This window comes from Argiope bruennichi, chromosome 1 (genome assembly GCF_947563725.1).
Source record: "Argiope bruennichi chromosome 1, qqArgBrue1.1, whole genome shotgun sequence".
In the NCBI taxonomy this organism is placed as follows: Eukaryota; Metazoa; Arthropoda; class Arachnida; order Araneae; family Araneidae; genus Argiope; species Argiope bruennichi.
In genome coordinates this window covers 13923095-13942848 of record NC_079151.1, presented here as the reverse complement: position 1 = coordinate 13942848, position 19754 = coordinate 13923095, and the positions used below count along the sequence as shown (strand labels likewise).

General features: G+C 30.0%; 1 protein-coding gene across 3 annotated transcripts; it reads right to left on the bottom strand.

Annotated features, from left to right (window-relative positions):
• Nucleotides 1-434: 434 nt before the first annotated feature.
• On the bottom strand, nt 435-18383 carry LOC129968314 (dehydrogenase/reductase SDR family member 11-like). 3 transcript variants are annotated; one of them, XM_056082171.1, is made up of 6 exons: nt 18220-18383; nt 7285-7553; nt 5744-5897; nt 4831-4925; nt 3921-4059; nt 435-727 (listed from the first exon to the last, which is right to left on the bottom strand). In XM_056082171.1, exons 2-6 carry the CDS (start codon nt 7470-7472, stop codon nt 530-532), a joined length of 774 nt encoding a protein of 257 aa, XP_055938146.1. In that variant the 5' UTR covers nt 7473-7553; nt 18220-18383; the 3' UTR covers nt 435-529. The 3 variants fall into 3 exon arrangements, with proteins under 3 accessions (XP_055938146.1, XP_055938153.1, XP_055938160.1); XM_056082178.1 differs by lacking the exon at nt 18220-18383 and adding an exon at nt 13354-13482; XM_056082185.1 differs by lacking the exon at nt 18220-18383 and adding an exon at nt 7688-7884.
• Nucleotides 18384-19754: the final 1371 nt, after the last annotated feature.

Sequence of the window (19754 nt, the reverse complement as noted above, 5' to 3'; positions counted from 1 at the left end):
ATGAGAAACGCGAGACTGGACTCCAAGTGTGATGGCAGGAAATTCACGTCGTTGCTGCAAAGTAGGCACAACGTGCTCTTACAATTGCCTGTAAATGCCTTTCAGTCACATAAAACGGTTTTTTAAGAATTTTGAAAATTAAAAGTTCTTCTTTTTCAAAAATATGATGTAGGAGGGCACATGGTTTGATGATGTAGGACATGATGTAGGAGGCACATCATGTTCTACATAAGCATGATGTACAAACACATGATGTAGGAGACACATATTATCATATTGTACCATTTTTTCGTTTTTTTTTTCCTTCTCATGATGAGAAAAGATTTAAACCAATTAAATAAAATAAACAGAATTTTTCTAAAGAATTTTCTTAAAATTTAAAATGGACTTGGCAATTATTATGTTTTGAAATGAAGAAGAAAAGAAACTTCTAAAATTATGATAACTGCTTTTATTTAAAACTGCTTTGACAGAATCCTCTAGCAAGTTCTAAGAATCCAGACATATGGATTCAAAAGACACATATCTTTCAGATTAAGCTGTTGTAAGGACAGAGGATAACATCATGAACGACGTGCTGAGGGGCTGACAGGATGTAGACGACGGTGTCGGCGACGTCTTTCGATTGCAGAGGTTGGTTCTTGAACAAGTCTTCTGGCTTAAAAGAGGTATTATCCTTCAAGTAATTATCAAAAAACGACGTTTCCACCAATCCTGGACTTACACTCTTTAAAAAAATAAGAAAAATAAACACGATGAGGAACATGATATTCGTAAATCAGAATTCTATTGTTAATATTTTATAGGAATTAGTCAAATAATATTTAAAATAGATTTTAATTAACCAATACTATAAAACAATTACAATCAGAAAGTAAACATTGGGTTACAGCATGCACTCAAGGGAATCACACACTGACTAAAGAAATCTTTAAATATTTGTTTGCCGTTATGAGGGTTTGCCAGTCAATGTTCGCCAAGTGACCAAAGGCAGAGTTCGGTTATCCTATTTGACGGCGCATTACAGTTCTGGTGATTGGAAAGAATTCACGCTACAATTTCCGTTTATCAGAAGCGGTATTAAGTAAAGAAAAAAAAGTTTTTACAATATTCAATATCATGAAATTGGCGATCAGCAAGCGGATGTAAAGCTGTTACAATGCACAGTTTCTTATTCATATAAATATAACACAATGAAAGATATTCTGAATATACGCGTTAACTCTTTGACAATAGAAGTTATGCATACAGAGTGCATTACTAGCCTTTATAGCAACAAAATATGCTCTAAAAATACAGATTTGTGGAAGTAATATCTATATTTAATAAAGTGGCGAATACTATTCTAAGTGTGGCAGCATTTTTAGTACCAGATATGATTATTATATGTTAACTATTTGGTGTATTTATAAATAAAAGCAATAAGATTTAAATTCATTCAATTTGATATCATTACTAATCGCATGAATGAGTTATTTAAGACGTGTATGAATATATTACTACAGCTTATACTTTAAAAAATTTATGTATAATAGAGTCAGAATATGAAAGAACAAATTAAGTACTCTTTGTCATTTTCTCCGATGTAAACATTCTTATAAGAAGGGAAATAAGTGTATTGTTTAAATGAGTGCATAATGATGTTGCAAAAGGCGTATGAAACAATGTCTATTTTTTTCTCAAATTAATCAAATAATGAACCAGTCTCAATTACAGCGAAGTTTATAATTACTTCTGTTTGTTCCCAATTATTCAAGAGACTAAGAAATTATGAGAAATACCTATTTTGATTTCTAATCACAGTTGTGAGTTGTTTTGAAAAAAAAAATGTATTTGAAATGATAAACTTTTCTTTTTGAAGGCAAGAATATAATTTTTTCTTGCATTGAAATTTTCATTTTACCTCCGTTCTCAACTATTCCAATATACTGATTTCTTATCTGGTTTCAGTAAAAATGCCTTATTTCATGGAATATTGTATTTAAACTATTTAGTACATTCAACTGGAAGTAATAATTTTTCAATTTTCCCTGCAAATAACTGATATAGAGTACGAATTATGAAACTTGAGAATGTTTGGGTTTCACTTTTTTCAAAGACGGTTGAAATTAATGCAAACAAAGCTACTGCACACACTTGGCTTAAATCGCTGACTTTGTCAGCGGGCTTGTATATGGCCTTAAGAAACAACAACAAAAACAAATGTTGTTCACCATTCTCCAATATCTAAAAGAAGGCACATGTTTCTCAGCTCGCTAAGGCTTCACTGGTAAGTGCTCTTACCACTTTTGTTTATTACACAAACAGATCATATCTCTGAAAGTATTTATAAATATTTGGAAATTTATATTAAAATTCATTCTGGTATTTGGATCCCGCCACGCTTTTGCACATGCGTCAGGAGGCGTTTATTTCGTCAAAAAGGGGGTGAGAGTGTGGGAGATTGTTATGAGAGAGGATAGAACCTGGGACCTTGTGGTTCTCAGCCGAGTAACAAGACCACAAGACAAAAGCAATTGCCCGTGTTTAGTAGCTGTTGGCTGACTTATAAGCTCTTCACCACAAGAGAAAAGGTGAAAGGAGGAAATGTTTGCATTTATCAATAGGAAGGATTCAAATTATCGCAGAACAAGAAGGCGTAATAACATTTTATCTTTCTACATGAAACTCCTTAACAAAGTACAATAGACGAAAAATACTACTCGTGGGACCCTGAAATGAACAGTACTTATCCTTTTTTGTCTAAAGAAATATAAAATAAAGTTTCCTGAACTATGCCTTGTTAATATTTATAATAATAAGCTCTCAAAGTGCCCATGCTGAAAACAATAACAAGGGTTCTAATTTATTTAATATGATCTGCAGAAAGCCATTTGATATTAAAACAGTAATTCTTCACAAATCTCTAAATGGCATTTTTGCATCTGCTCGAGTTTTCGAGATAAAATTAACTCTTAAATTTTTTCATTTGCTTGTTAATTTACTGTAAGTAGGCACTGCGGTCACTAGATATTATTTCATCCGAGGTTTATTTTGCTATATCTCAAGACATAGCTATGCATCTTTGTGTAACACTTTGAATCATCATATTTGGAATGAAATTTTCTATTATTGCCATTAAAATCAAAAATGTATTCTGCATACTTTAGAAATCTTATGCTTTTGATTTTAAGACTGATAAAACACGCAGATGTTTTAACGCTAAAATTTTTCTGTATTATTGATTGGCTATTAACTCAAAACACAAAATATGAGTCCTCAAGAATATGGATTGTCTATCCAAAATTGCGAAGGGAAACTGTGATGATGTAATCACATGTTAAAATCCTAACATAAATTTTAACTAAAATTGATTTTCTGTGAAGAATTGGATAAAAATATCTACTTTTACATATATCTCTACAATAAAGTAATAAACATAATGTGCCTATTCATTAGATTTCTTATCCATAAAACAATAGTTGAAAGATTACTTAAACTGACACAAAATGAATAATCAATTAAATCCTTGTTTCGATATTTAAAAACAAATCATTAATCATTGACGATTTTAGCAGGGTCTTGTATATTCTCTGTTATGACTTAAAATATTTTACACAATTATTACTATGTTTTATTTGCTTTGTTAACACATAGTCAAATACAATTCAAAATAGATTGATTACTGATTAATTAATATATTGATCATAGATGTTGATATAATGATGAAATTACTGTAATATAAGCAAAATTATTCAATGCAGTACGTAATTTCACTCATTCGATTTGATTGGAATTTGAATTTTTATGGCATAAGAGCCACAATTGACAATTCTGTTTCAAGACAAATACTTATGACAAAGACTGAAGAAACAAAACACCACTAAACATCATAAACAAATATACAATGCAAGTAGAAGATCAAGAATCCAAAAACCTACCGCCACCCTGATGTGACTCTTGAGGGCCTTGATCTCCTTTCTAAGTCCTTCAGTGAGAGCTCGAATCATGAATTTGGTGCCGCAATAAAAATGAGCACCCATCCAACCTCCGATTTGAGGAATCGCATGGCCACCTATACTGCAGAGGAATGCAGAATGCATTATAGCGAATTTCTGTTTCTTTAAAATCTTCTGGACATTCAAGTTCCATTCAGGCACAAGAGAAATTGCACAAATTATGAGAAAATACAAATGTAAAAAATATATATTATTAGTTGATAACTGACAGATATATTCACTATTTAAATTAAAATTCCCAAAATTATTAAGAAAAGAAATATAATTTTTTAAAAGACAAATTTATCCAATGTAACAAAAGGTATAAAGTGCATAAATTTACTAATATCGTTAATGATTTTCATGTGAGTAAATTTATAAATACGCGAGACTCAGCTGATATCGTCTGTTAAAAAAATATAATGATGAAAGATGTATTCAAATTCAGCAACCATTTTGTTTTCCCTCTTAATGGAAATTAAAGCCTTTGTTTGAAGCATTGAAATCAAATGAATGAGTCCTGCACTCATACTCTGCACCATCTCTTTTTGTTATGACTGGACAACATTTTCAATCCACTTTGACAAGAAAATGTTTTCCCCCTTTAAGATATTTCCTCATCGGCGAAATGGAAAAAGCTGATGCATAAATTGCTGGTCCAATATTTAATTCCGCTATTTTCAATTTCATTTAGTCTGATTTACACCAAGCTGAGAATCATGAACCAATGCAATATAATGGAATTGACGAGGTAACAATTTTAGTAATTATATGTTAATTATTTATTGTCTTATTAAAACCTCTTTTGTTAAAAAAATCACCTCAAAACAATGAATCAAATTGAAATCATTACCTGCTGATGTGTATGATCTGACCATCATCTATGCCTTTCTCCTGCATCAGTTTAACCGCCTGCTGACTGCAGATGCACAAAGCCATTACATTCACCTGCAGAAAACAATCAATCTTTTAACTTTGAAGTTTTTTTTAAGGAAGGTTTCTAAATTATTGTCCCACTTTACGAATTTCAGATCAAGGATCTGTTATTTCTAAAATTTAAATATCATTAATATACATTAAAAATGGTCATATTATTATTAAGTGTTATAAAACGTTATAATAAAGTTAAAACCTAATAAATTTGAAAACACATTAGGAAAATAATTATTTCCACTCATAAATCAATAAAAATTAAAAAGTGGCAGGCACTTAAATTCTGTAGTAAAAATAAAATTAAGCGTTTTTCAATACAAATTACAAAATCGGTTCATTGTTCAAAAATTACTTAAAAATAATTATTTTAGAAATTTTCTTCTAATTCAGAAAATATTAAATATTCGCACTTTGAAAAGTTTAGTTACTTTCATTTATTCTTCTACAAGATTTTAACTAATTTTTAAATTATCTTTACAACTAGAAAGAATTGGCACTCTTCAACGATTATAATTTTATATATAAAAATCTATTACTTAAAATTTAGAATAATAAATTGAATGCAAAATAGAAATTTGACGTTATATTTACTATTAAATCTAACATAATGCACTTAGAATTTTATTATTTGATAAAAATGCGTCTCAGATTGTTGGTCCTTCCATTCCAAACTGAAAGTTTAATTATTGATGTTGCTGATATTAATCTTTTAGCCCCTGCAAATGCAACCTACATACATCTAGTACAAATGTACATACATCTAGAAATTAGCAGCTTCATTAGACAAAAAGGAGAAAAAAAATGGCAGGAGGAGGATTTCAGTTGTCACTCACGTCCAACATATTCCTGAACTGCTCCGTTGTTCCAGTAAGAAGAGGAGCGTCGTAGCTGAGTCCAGCGTTGTTGATGCAGACATCGAGTCGGCCGACTTTCTGGCGTATCTCATCGAACAGTGACAGGATATCGGACTCTTTGGTCAAGTCGCATCTGAAATACGTTTAGAACTATTGAACTATGCTGTATTTATTCTCAATTAATTAATTGGTAATTATCTATTAATTTGTTAAATCAAACATCTATGTTTCTGAATCAGTTGAATGCATTTTAGCCCACTGATATAAGTACGTTAAAAGGAAAGGTTTATAAAATCAATTTGAATATAGACTATTGTTTATTGAGGCTCAACAATTTGATAAAATATCTTTGAAACTTTTATTTTTTGCTACTATATATAACCAATTTTCGAGTGAATATAAATCTAATTCAGTAATACTTAATCTAAGAAGCTTAACTTTTATAGACATGGGAAGACACGATCAAAAGAAAATTGTAAGTCAATTATTGAAATCAAAATTATTTTATTCCATTAAAGAGATAAAATGCACACCTTAAGAATACTTAGATTCATATTTGAAACAAAATATTTTGGATTAACTATTAAAGAACCAAAATTCAGTTACAATCATTAGAAAATACGAATGTTTAATATCATTTTGTAAAGCGAAATCCACATAAAAGTATGTTGAAACTAGCTTAACTAAGCACTCATTTACATTTTCCCATATTGTTCCGTTTGCTTGAATATTACCTTATCTACCTTATTTTCACTAAAATATCGAAGAGAAAGAAAAATAACGAATTAAAATTTCGTGTTTCATTAAAATATTGAAATAAAAGTATGAGCATAAGCGAAATACTTAAAATTCAGTGATAACCTTCTGAGGCTAGTTTTCTTCAAAATACTGCAAATTAACTAAGCCTATTTCCAGTTTTAATCATCTGGAACATTCCACAATACAAACTTTCCTCAACATTTATTACTCGGAAAAGTAACAAAATATTTAAGTTTTCATTTAATAAGAGCCCATTTTGTTACTTCGAGATGTAAAAATACAAGTCGATTTGTCTGAAAAAAATGATTTTTGATTTCTTATTTCTTTGTACATTTTTATTTTATCTGTTTAAATTAAGAAACATCAAAGATGAAATGTATGTATTGGAGCCATAGAATACAAGGTAGAATGTAAAATCTTAAATTAATCCTTACAGCCCGCAAATATTTTTAGTTATTAAATAAGAATTTACATTTTTCTCGACAACTTTAAAACCGGCTTGAATGTCGCAAAGAAATTCGTCAATAAAAAAAATAAAACTCTACTCATCATATTACTCAGTTAGCAATTCAGGCTCTTATTCTCAGTTCACGACCAAAAAGTCATGGAAATCAATAATTATTGTCAAAGCGGTTCCTGATATAAACGAATTCCATAAATTAATAACTCTTTAATACATTCTAAGTTGAAATCGTCTCTGTATGCCGAAGATGAAAGTAAATATAATACCCAATATATGAAAAAAATTTAGTTCTACTTACTTGATGGCGATTAGCTTTCCTGGTGAAGTCTTCAAAGCGTCTTCATCTGCAATGGACTTGATCTTGTCCACGCTTCGCGCGCATCCCACCACTAACATACCATGCTGCACCAGGATTCTGCACAACTCCGCACCGATGCCAGCAGACGCCCCGGTCACTAGAGCTACACGCCCCTGCCATCGCTCCATGTTGAATTTTAAGATAGGAATGCGTAGAGTAATATCCTAACATTAACAGGGTTTAACTGGAGTTTTCTTTCTTATCAATATCTGTGAAAAGACGAGAGAGTGAAAGGGAAGCAAAGGAAAGGAACTTAAAATTAACAATACATTTGCTGAAGCATGGTCAACGTTGGACGAAACTTAATGAACTTAATTCATTTATCAGGGTACCCTATACGAACCTTAATGTATCCCTATGGATCATTAATGGATAAAAAAGGTAATAATTTCTTTTTCAGACATTTTAATTCAATTGTAGACAGAGAAAATGCATTTCATATTATGCTAATTATCAACACTGTTACATGATGTCATTTATATGTCACGGTATCCTTATGCGGAATTGTACGTATTCCTATGTTGTTGTTGCTTATGGCACTTGTCATAGACAAGCCCGCTGACGAAGTCAGCAATTTTGACCCTAGTTTTAGCGTCTCAGAAGGTGTTTCAGTAGCGCCATCTAGGGCCAAGAGTACGTCTTAGCTACTCATCCGTCTGAGCCTTTTTCACGAGGTGAACTTCATTCATACATTTCATTCTCTCATCCACAGATCGCAATTTAGGCCTGAATAAGATAACTATCACCACTGATACCTCAATACCCCTCCCTCCCCAGTGGTATTGTCTCTACTTGGAGGCGTATCCCTATGGATCGTTAATGGCCAGAAAAAGTAATTTCTTTTTCAGATATTATTATGCAAATGTACGCAGAGAAAATGCATTTCAAATTATGCCATGTATTAACGCTGTTACATGATGTCATGCGCTGCTTGGATTTCTGACTAATCAGTTCTGTTGTTTCAATTCTTTGGTCTGAAAATAATCATGTTGAAATTTCGGGTATTACAGCAATAAAAATAGAAAGAAATGAAACAGTTGCACTTCTAAAAATTTCAAAAGTTGACTAACTTTCTCATTTTTAATTCAAAAAAGAAATATAGCATCAATCATTAAGATTTGGAGCGTCTGTTATCACTGTTAAGAGTCATAACATCTTTTCCTGAGATACAGCCATAGATTCTGAAACAGATGTTTATAATAATCCGACTGGCTCTTATACGCTGATCTAAATTTTCAGTATTCGATGGTTAATATATATAACAGTATTTAATTTCTTCAATTTAATTATATATATTTTTTTAATTGGTTTATCAAAAGACGAAAAAAAAAATATAAAGTAACAATTAGTATAAAATGCAAAAACTATGGTAGACAGACGACAGCACAAACTTTCCACATAATTCCAAATCGATTGAGTTTTTATATGAGATCAATTTGTCACAGAACCTTTTTTTTTATTTCAATTATTTATTTATTACCCAAAGTGAACGTTTATGTGTTTCTATAATCTACCAAAAAGGGAATAAAATTTTTTCTCTTTTATATTCCAACTCCGAAATAGATTTTCAGCTTGATTATATGCAGTTTAAAATTTATAATTTTAACTGTATTTAATAATTCCGCAGTTCAAATTGACTGGTTGAAATATTTCCTATTTCATTTGATAAATTTTGGACAGAGAAAATCTTCTCTCTCCAAATACAAATTTATACTTTTTTGATTTGTGATGGAAGCCATTTTTTTTCTTTGCTCTCTAATAACTGAGTTCTAGTTCTATTATAATTTTCCAAGTTTTTTAAATGCTTTTTCATTATAAATCTAAAAACGATTTTTAGTTATTTCCAAAATTAATTATTTTCTTAATATCCGGACAATTCGCTTTTTAATGACATTTTAACTAGAATTAAAAATACTACACTACTGCCATATTTCACTTTTAATCAACAATAACTCGGCAAATCAGTCATTAGATGCAGCATGGTGAAGATCTCTTTCCATGAAGATAATTTTGAAAACAATGCTCTACATCCATTAAAATGATAAAAATACTGATTAATATAAAATGTAAAATCTTTCCGAACCTTTACACTGCTTTCAAACTTTTGCTCTTCATCAAAAATCAATAATCATTACAAGTGCCATCTAAAAATTCTTTGTTTCAATCTCCCATTCATTTCACTGATAGAAACATTAAAGACTATAGAAAGATTGAAATAATAATTATTTTATTTTTGAATGATGAATTTTTAGTTGAAAATGAAAAACACTTACTGAAGGCATTTTATTGCAAATATAATGGTGATAAGTGAAGGCAAAATAATTGGGTATTTTCTTTTTGTGCTCAGATTTCTTTGCAAGTTCTTACTGGCTGCCGTAGATCGGTTCGTATTGATAAAATCGAATTCGTAAATAAGATGAAATATTTAGGATTTAAATCTGCAGGTTTGTTCAGTCGGATAACATAATAATTCGTTCCTACCAATTTATTTGGATAGACACTTTATATCAATTTTAAAATCTTAATATAATTGTTCATCGTAGTTTGTTAAACTGTAATTAAAATAATTCCCACCTCTTTGATCTCCGTCTCTGATGTTGTATAGATTGCTTTTTTCCTGCTGCATTATATCAAAGATCAATGAGCTGAGATATGAAATGTTCATGAATTTATATTTATGCTGATTCATATTATTCTCGCTTTAGTTGGAAATTATTGCTACGATTTTCTTTCTGTACTTATTTTAGTTTTGTATGCGGCATTGCATTCTTTTTTCTGTTGTTCAATCCGATTTTATTGATTACTTTTGTTTTGAGTATTTCTCAAACATTATAAACAGGGAAAATTCCACAATAAGGAAACAACCTAAAGTATATAAAAAATATATATAATTTTTTTAAATTTTTTAAGCATTCTACTAATATGCATAAAATTTTCTACAACTTTCGTTTGATGATGTGTGACTATCATATACGAGATATTGTTAACACGACAGCAATCTGTGTAGACAAATACATCTAGTACTTAATTTTAAAGTGGTGTTATATTGATGCAATAAGAAAAATGTGATTTTTTTGTGTGTGTGTTTTAAAGAAATAAATAAACGAAGCATTGATTATTTAATAACACATTATAATTATTTTAAATAGATCTACAGTTTTCATTTAATTAAATCTTTCTGATCAAGTGTAAAGGTATTCGAATTATTTCTTATTGCTTTTTCTCCATAATTATTGATTTAAGAGTTATGCTAAATTATTCAATTACATGAAATAAAAATTTAGAAATTTATGAAATCGATGTGTTATATATGGTTTAAAAATTCAAAATTTTACAATTTTAAACAGTCTCTGTGCAAAAAATACCTTTATTACACATTCTAGAGTTGTATATAAATATTTAATCAAACGTACTGAGTTATGTAACTGGATGTGTGAATTTTTATCCAATGAACAATTCTTGGTTGCCTTTTGCTTATTTGTTTTTGCAAATCGGCATCACTCACACACAACATGGATGAACATCATATAACATACACATATCACACATAACACATATCATAATATAATATTTTCATTTTCACAATACATGAGTATTCATGGATTTCCTCATTATGAAAAATGTTCGTCACTAGAAAAATGTTCGTGCTTTTTGTTGGATATTTTTAAAAATTAAACGCAGAAAAGTAAAAATAATAATTTCGCTATTGGAAATTTTGTATATAATATTATCAAGTCATTCAAGTCTGCATGCCTAATAGAAAATACTTCTTTTATTAATGACCACCATTTTCCTGTTAATCTCAAAAAGTCATCTCACTCTTGCACCCCATTAAATACTCGATTTACGTTCATTTTCTTCGTTCAAACTGTAATCTTATATATTGGATATTGCATAAAATGAATGCATTATTTTGTCTTATTTAAACAAATACCAATAAAATTTCATTGTTGAAGTTAATTTTATGTGAAAGTGAAATACTGCATTATCTGAAATTCTTGGTATCTTGACTAGCGATGTTGCTTAAGAAACCGACAGATGACATTGAAAAAAGCACTAGACGCCTTCGAGATAAAATGTTAGGTTACTACAGTAATGAGGAAGTGCTGTTTAGTGGAAATGTCTTCCTCATTCAGTATCATCTCTTGAATAACGCATTTAGAACATGTCCGGAATTGCATTTCCATTTTTCAAAGTCCAAATAAGCGTAACCCATTCCATTATTTTCAAAGAAGGGTTCATACTAATGAACTACTCTTCACACTGAATACTCAGCAAGATCATAGAATGAAATAAGGGTCATCAAAAGATTGGAGATTACAATCGTGACGATGAGCTACGCATTTGAGTAAAATAGATTTAATGTAAAGGAAAAACATAAAATTACATTAGAAACTGAGTCATATTAATTAAATTTATGTAATTTCAAATATTTTGCATTACATTTAGATAAACTGAGTCAATTTTAAAGTTTTGTAAGTGTTTATGTAACAATTATTTAAGGAGTACGTCCATTTTTGGAATATACCATCCATTTTTGGAATATTTAGAATATACAATAAAGAAATACACAGGTAGAAAATAAATTCCCAAGATCAAAAAGGAATTGTGACAGCCAAAAGAAAATTTAGGAGGCGCATTAGCATATCTGAAAGACGGCCTCTTTTCAAATTTCCCACTGGATGGTGTAAAATGGCGCTATTTGCTCCACTATAAACATGGAAATCACATTTGATTTAACACGCGATTTCTTCGCGAGTGTGTCTTCTGGATTTGGCATTGTGCAGATTGCCTTTAAGCGGACTAAAAAAATCAACATCTGCATCTTGCCGAGTATGAACAAAGCCGTTTATTGCGGTTACCAGAAGGTGGGAAAATGACGGAATTATATTTTTATTCAGTCCCCCAATCTTATCAGCTTAATCAAGATTTTTCCAAATATAACACATTTGGTAAAAAAATGTCCTTGACTCTCTAAGTAATCCAAGTCATAGCTGTTTTACCAGTTATCTGTGGAATTTATTTTTAAGAGTCTGTCACGTAGTCCGTAATCAAAATCAAATGGAAACGTGTATACATGTGGAAATAATACATATGATTGCATTTTTATTAGATAAAAAATTAACAGTTCGTTTTAAAGAAAGTATTATTAAAAATTTTAAAAATGACAAAAAACTGGTAAAAAAATGTAAATATTGGTGGTGTAGATGTATAAAGTTGGGCAAATGTTTCTTGAAAAGACGTGTAGGTTTGGCAGTTGTACTCGGTCAACCAGCATTAGCATTGTTTTTAAAAAATAAGAAAATTTCAACATAAATATCGCGTTGTTCCGTTTCACCAGAAACTACTATGGACCTTCATAATTTTCGCATTTTAATTACCTTGTTGCAATCGTTATCGAGGAGTACCGAAAGAACAAACATAGTGCAGAGAAATCTAGATATACAAGTACGGAGAATTCTCGATGCAATGAAGAAAATTATCACCTCATTTTGTAAAGAGCAATACATTGAAAGAGAAATAACTTTTGTATTAAAGAATTTAACCTAATTATTTTTTTTAATTTATTGCATGTTTACTAGTATTATAAAGAAAACATACCGCTAAATGGCATTTGTATTGCATCTTACTGAAATTTTCAATTTTCTCGGATGATAATTTATCTTAGATAACGCGTATCACATTGAGATTGAAAATTTGATTGTCGTGTATACACGTCGAACGTAATTAATTGAATAAAATAAAACAACTATGTACAAAAATCAAAGCATAGTTATTATTATTATTATTATTATTTTGAAGAAGAAGACTGAAAATATTGCAACTTTAGAACATATTTAAATATTCATCAGAAAAGTGCAAAACAGATACTCAGCTAGAATGCAAAAGATGGGAAATGACACAGCTTTAAAAAAAAGCATCATCTATTTCAATACAGAATGAAAAAATATTACTTAAAATATGATTATAATAAATAATTCTATAAATTTGAAACAAAAACCCTTTTACCTTCAAACGTGCTTGAAATGACTTTCTTTGGCTGAAATATTTAGATACACAAGAACAAATTCTGATGTAACAAATTCATATACCGAATCGTACGTAAGGTATAAATCTGCTGAACTCATGATTTCCCTTTTGTAAACTTTATTTCTTTCAGTAACCTAAAAATCTGCCGATGACTATGCACTTTAGTTGCGGTATCCAATGACGTTGCAGTCGCAGTGATCACAGATGTAATGCTCGAAGTGATCGGTTGTATTGCTCAAAATAGCGAGGAACGGATCTTTCTTATCTTAATACATAAAAAAATCCACTGCTCTTAGCGATCAGCAATTCGTTTGCAATGGTCCATTTCAAAGTCCAGGTGGTACAGCATAGAGGTTTTATTAGGACCCATTAAGAGAATGACCGATTGCATGGTAAAATCGACAGAACTTCCCAAAGAAGGTTGATGACTGTTTCAGTGTTGAAATAAACTGAGACTGGTGGATGAGGTCTCCCGGAAAGTTTTTCATTTATTCTCCAATAAATGTCTTATCCCATTTCCACCACGCAAAATAGTCCAAGGAGGCGAGTAACCTTTGCATGGCATTGATAAACGAGAGTACAAATGATAGATCCTTGGCTGACTTATCCATTTTATTGACATATTCTATCCTCGAGAATATGTTTTTTTACGCCTTTTTGCGGCTGGCAAACGCCAAAATTTGACACAAAACGAGAGTTGTAGTAACAAGACAACATGCCCAATTTCAATCATTTAAGGCGTTACGTTTATGAGTTACTACGATATACACACGTGAGAAAGTGTATACTGATAAACTGTATATTTTAGAGTGTATATTTTAGATGCTAAACCTGTGTCCTAAAATATAGCTCTTTGTGTTTTGTAATTGCCAATTTCAGTTGAACAGCTAGGCAGACTTTCCTTTGAATGGATTATATTTAAAATTTGATAGAAATCAACAAATTTCGTTGTCATTCCATATACTAAGTTTCAGCCATCTAGCTCAAAGTGTTTTTGAGCTATTATGTTCCCAGAAAGACAGACAAACATAATGGCATTAATGTGTTTTTTAGGGCTCAGGGAAACCTAAACCGAGGAAATTCGTCAGAATTTCGAGTTCAAATTTTTCATGATGACAATACTTTCTCTACAGTCCCTATACATAAAAAGTAACTCCTTATACATATAAACTGAATATTACTTATGGAAAAATTTTTCATGCACACATGAATCGAAAAGATGAGGAAAAACAAGAAGAAAAACCACCATTAACCAGGCACATGACACATAAGAAGGTCAGTCCAAATACCACGTAGAATCTTTCTGAACTTATTGATATAAAAGTTTTATCCAACACATACTTCATAATTCAATGGTCAATAGTTATATAAAAAATGTTAATGAAATAAAATATATACGAATTTTTTCATTCCTGTATCATATTGTATCCATATTCAGGCTTCTAGTTAACACAAATGCATAATTTAATTAATGTGTCGTCTGATATTTTTTTTTGCATTGTATATTTATAGAACTGTATTTTTTAAAATAATTTTGGATATGATGATGATTCAGATGTAACGTTCTCTTTAGTCTGGATCCAAAGTGCTAGCTACAAGCGACATCTATCCTATTTCAAAATTTAATGTTCTGGAAAGTGGTAGCTGAAAAGATTTTAGTTGGGACTCATCATACTGACATCCTATTTTTCACAAATCGCATAATAAAGTTGACAGATAAAAATGCGACATAGCAGGCATTAAAGCGTCATCGAAAAATAAAGGCCTCATTAAAACACTTGTCTATACAGTGTGTTGCAAAAAAGAGAAAAAAATCATTTATTTCCTTAAATATTGTATTTAGGATATACTTCCAATTACAAGGGTTCATTAAATAAGGCGGGAAATTACATAAAAGCGTTTTGGTTTCTTTAAAAAAGATGATAAAAGAAATGCAAAAATTAAATTACTACAATAATATCTACAGTTAAAAAATGCCACCACTAAGTAAAATGTTTTTCTTACTTTCATCTACATAAACACGAATTTCTTCGCTTCTATGCATAATAGGAGCACATATATGTTTAATTTTATATTTAGAGAGACTAAATTCGAATTTGGATGGAAATATTGATTTCAAAAATGCAAATTTATTCAATACAAAAAATGAACATTCATAAATTCAAAATGCCTATCTTGAAATGGCAAATGATGATCGTATATGCACAAGTATTATTAAAAGAATGCAGCTTTGCATTGTTTCGAATGTTTCCATGTTGAGTAAGTTTCTAAACACTTCAATGAATGTATTATCTAACTATCTTTAAAATTTAAATTAGGTTAATAAATGCGTTATCATTTTCTAAATCTGCCTTTTTTTATACTCTTTCCTGGCATCTATATTATCTGTGAAAATTAAACGGAAGCGTCACGCAATCACTGTTCAGATGTATGACTAAATGATCTAAACCAATGAATTTGCTTTTTTAAGTTTTACAGTTAGAAGCATGAAACTATCTTTATAGATGACTGCAAGAAAAGACACGTTTTCTCTATGGCGAACCGTATAAGAATTTAATTTTTGTAATTCCGCCCCCCCCCTCCCTCCCACAGAAGTTGAAGTATTTTCATACGTTTGGGCACCTGAATTGATGAAACTTTGCAGCTAGAAATATATGTTTAATTGCAATAGTTACAGAAATAAATGGTCCTCAATATTTTGCAACACACTTTCATAAACCAACGAGCTTGGTTGATTTTCTTTAACTTTTATTGCTTTTAAACTCAAGCTCATGAAGATTCTTTTTAAAGGCAAATTTGTATTGGCTTTCTTGAATCTGAAATATTCTTTATCTTATTTTTGGTATTTTAAATGGAATTTATTTATTTTAGATTCAATTTAATTTGTGGAACACAACGAATACTGTTTTTTTTTTCTTTTCTCTCAAGCAACAGGATATTTTTTTTTCTCATTCGAGATTTTCTCATCAATAAAAAAAAAAATGCATATTCGACTTAATTTTGAGTGTATTGAATACTTAAATGTTGTTTTATATTAAAAGATAATATTTTTTGCAATATTTTTGTGGTATCACATTAAACAAAATATGGAATTAAAAATTGGGTTAATTAAACATGTTTAATTAATAGGAATTCCATTGCTTTTGCTTTCTTTTAAATTCAGTCAAATTATGGAAATGATACTTATCAGGGAACAATACAAGCTATTTTTACCTTTAACTCACTGTTGTATGTATGCTTAACATTTTATTTGCTTTGAATATCGCTATTAGATATATTTGCAACTTCTAATTTTCGAAACAAATCAATTGCCTATCAAACCTTAAATGATTTCTTTTTTTCACTTGGTCAGTTTTTTTATAATAAAACCTGAGAAATAACAGGAAATTACTAAAAATAATTCTAAAAAAATTTTTTAGGAAAATAATTATTGAAAACCTCTCCAAACTTATAGTAATATGCCCTCGTTTTCTCGTAATGGGAAGAAACTTAAATTTAATGACACGTTAACTGAAAAATTAATTATAATCCAATACCTTTAAGACCATTCTTGAGACTGAAGTGAACTGTTAAAATTATCTACAACAGTGAAATTTAAAGCTTCACAACTCGGTTAGAAAAGTGAATTTTTTTAAATAAAATGTTAGCGAGAATACTTTCATTAGTATGACTAATGAGACAAGTAAACTGATCAAAAATTCAAAGTTCTTAATTTTTTCTAGAATTAAATGTATTGACAAAAACACAAACTATCCTTTATGCGATTTAAAACATTTTCTAAGCAGAAATGTATGACTGCCTCTAGCGGTTTAGAATTAAGCTAGAGAGGGTCAATAAGAGAAGATACTTTGTATAAGAGTATACTGGGATTCTACACACATTTGGAATGATATATTAAGATGAGTGTTTTGTAAATATATAAACCATCTAATCATTCGATTTGCAAATCAGTTGTAACAACCAAGATTTTTTTTTTCGATATTAATCTTTTCAGCAGGAAATGTGGAAGCTATTCTGATGTATGCTTTCTGAAACTGGAATCACTTCGTAAACTTATTGTGAAGGTACAAATCATGAATTTGGTGTCGTACTAGAAATGGGAGTCATCTGCTCACCTACTTTTTTGGGAATGTAGTGACAGACAGACTTCTGAACGTAATTTGCTCAACATTTTATTGAAGTTTACAAATTTGCTGTAAAGAACATATATCAAAGATTATCAGTTCTAACCCAAAGTATTTTCTTTATCTTTGTCACAGACGGATAGACATAATGCCAAAAATTTGACGACTACAATATGTTCTCCATACGAGAAAGTAAAAAAACTCGATAAGTGCGGTTTAACAGACAATGACACATTCAATAGAACAATTTAATGAAATGGAAATTGTGATGTGCACATGAAAATGCAGACATTTATATAAACCAAGGAACAGCGAACATACGGGATATAAAAGTCAAAATATCATTTTAATTGTGTTTTAAGAATTTGGTCAAAATCGGAAAACAGCTTATTTGGATCGATGGCAATCTTAATATGTTAATTTTTTACAGTTTTAATGTGTGCATTTCTTAAAATCTTAATTACATCATTTTGAAGATAAAAAAACGCAATGTTTTGTAGTTCATTTATTAAAATTACTTCTTTATCCACTCTACCATTAAAAAAAATATTTTGATTCCCCAAACACGATAAACGTCCCCTAATATTAGTATTTCAAAGAAACAATTCAAAAACAAAAGTGACTGTTCAAAGTGGCAACTAGAAAATACAAATTGAACAAATAGATGCAATAAAATTATTCACATTTTAGACTACATTATAAATAAAACAAATATATTTACCTGTGAGGACGAACTTTGCTAGAAGAAAAAGGATTAAATATTTTACAATAAAAAATTTTTAAATTTCTAAAATTTCAAATTCAAAAATTTCAGTATTAGTATTTGCGGCAACTAAAAACATGATTCTCTTCGTTTTCTGGTCTCTCTAGAAATGTCTACTTTCCATTGAATTCACCGCTACGAAGTGCGTAATGAAGAGTCAAATAAATTTCTGCTAATTGACAACATAATGGAGGAGAATACTTCCTTAATGATTAGGAAAATATGACGACATGCTTGAACGGAAATAAATAATTCCAGCAGAAGAGAACCCAGATTGGAAGACCAAGTTTCTCCGATTTCCTTTATAAATTATTTCTTTATATCGAAAAGGATTTTTATAGTTGTGAAATCAAAAATTATTTCTGTAAAATTCGTTTGTCTTATAAAAGAATTTATTAAGTCTGTTTGATTAGCTATTTTTTCCTTCACGTAAATTTTCCATTGAAAATAGATGGTTTAATAATATTCCTACAGAAGACAACTAGGGATTTATATCATTTTTGGCCTTCTACAATTCGTGCTGTTTAAAGTTTTGTTCAGTTCAATTGTATATTCTTGTCATCCGGTTTTCAAAAGGAAAAAAAAAATTAAGGTGCGTACTTTGAAATGTCTGAAGAGATGCATTGTTAAATTCATTCATCTTGTATTGCATATTAAGCCTAATGCTATAAACTGGCTTGCGACACATTTCAATATTAAAAAAATGCAGAATAGAGTTAATTGTTTGTTTCTTTCCAAACTTTCTTTTATCATGTTAAGTAGTCAGAGATGTTTATTTTCATAAGTCTTCTTTCACCCTATAAGATGCAGGACAAACTAACTTTTCTTAATTTTCACTTTGCACTTGTCTTAATTTGGAGGGAAAAGTCAAATAAGGCAATTCAAGTCGTCTCGTTTTAAAAAAATGTTCAGCAAAAAGCATGTCTACACGAATTAATTTAATTTGATGACCATGATGTATTTTAGAACAACTACAATGCTTCATACTGCCTGCCTGTCTTCTACAGAATTGCATACTCACTCGCAGTTCTAGAAATTGGAACATTTTATCTCAATGAATTTTGCTTTATTATTAGGAATGATCATAGCTCAAACGAAAAATATATTTATATACCTCTTTGAGATAGAAATTTCAAGTACAAAAGTAATTTTTGCTAAGTGCAGATCATACACAAATTTGAGTTAAACTCGGAAATAAAAGCTCCACATTTAAAATTCTGGATTAAAGCTCTATTCTTTTCATAAATGTAGGAAATACAAATGAAAAATAACGATGATTCAGCATGAATCCCGTTTTGAAGTGACACATGGTGGAGTAAGAAAGTTTGGATAAATGAATATTTGCATATCGCTCAATCACAAAAAAGATGCAAAACACTTAAATATTACATTATACTGAAAAGGAAAAAAGAAAAGAGATTTATTTTACTGTGACATAAACCGGTAGCTATTACGTTGAATGCAAAAACGAAAAGCGTACAAAAAAAACCCCC

Bases quoted from the DNA above. Each gene is read 5' to 3' on its own strand.
- LOC129968314 (XM_056082171.1), bottom strand. From the start codon at position 7,472: ATGGAGCGATGGCAGGGGCGTGTAGCTCTAGTGACCGGGGCGTCTGCT. The intron at 5,898-7,284 runs GTAAGTAGAACT...AACGTATTTCAG, and splicing joins GGAAAGCTAATCGCCATCAA to ATGCGACTTGACCAAAGAGT. The intron at 4,926-5,743 runs GTGAGTGACAAC...TGTTTTCTGCAG, and splicing joins AGTTCAGGAATATGTTGGAC to GTGAATGTAATGGCTTTGTG.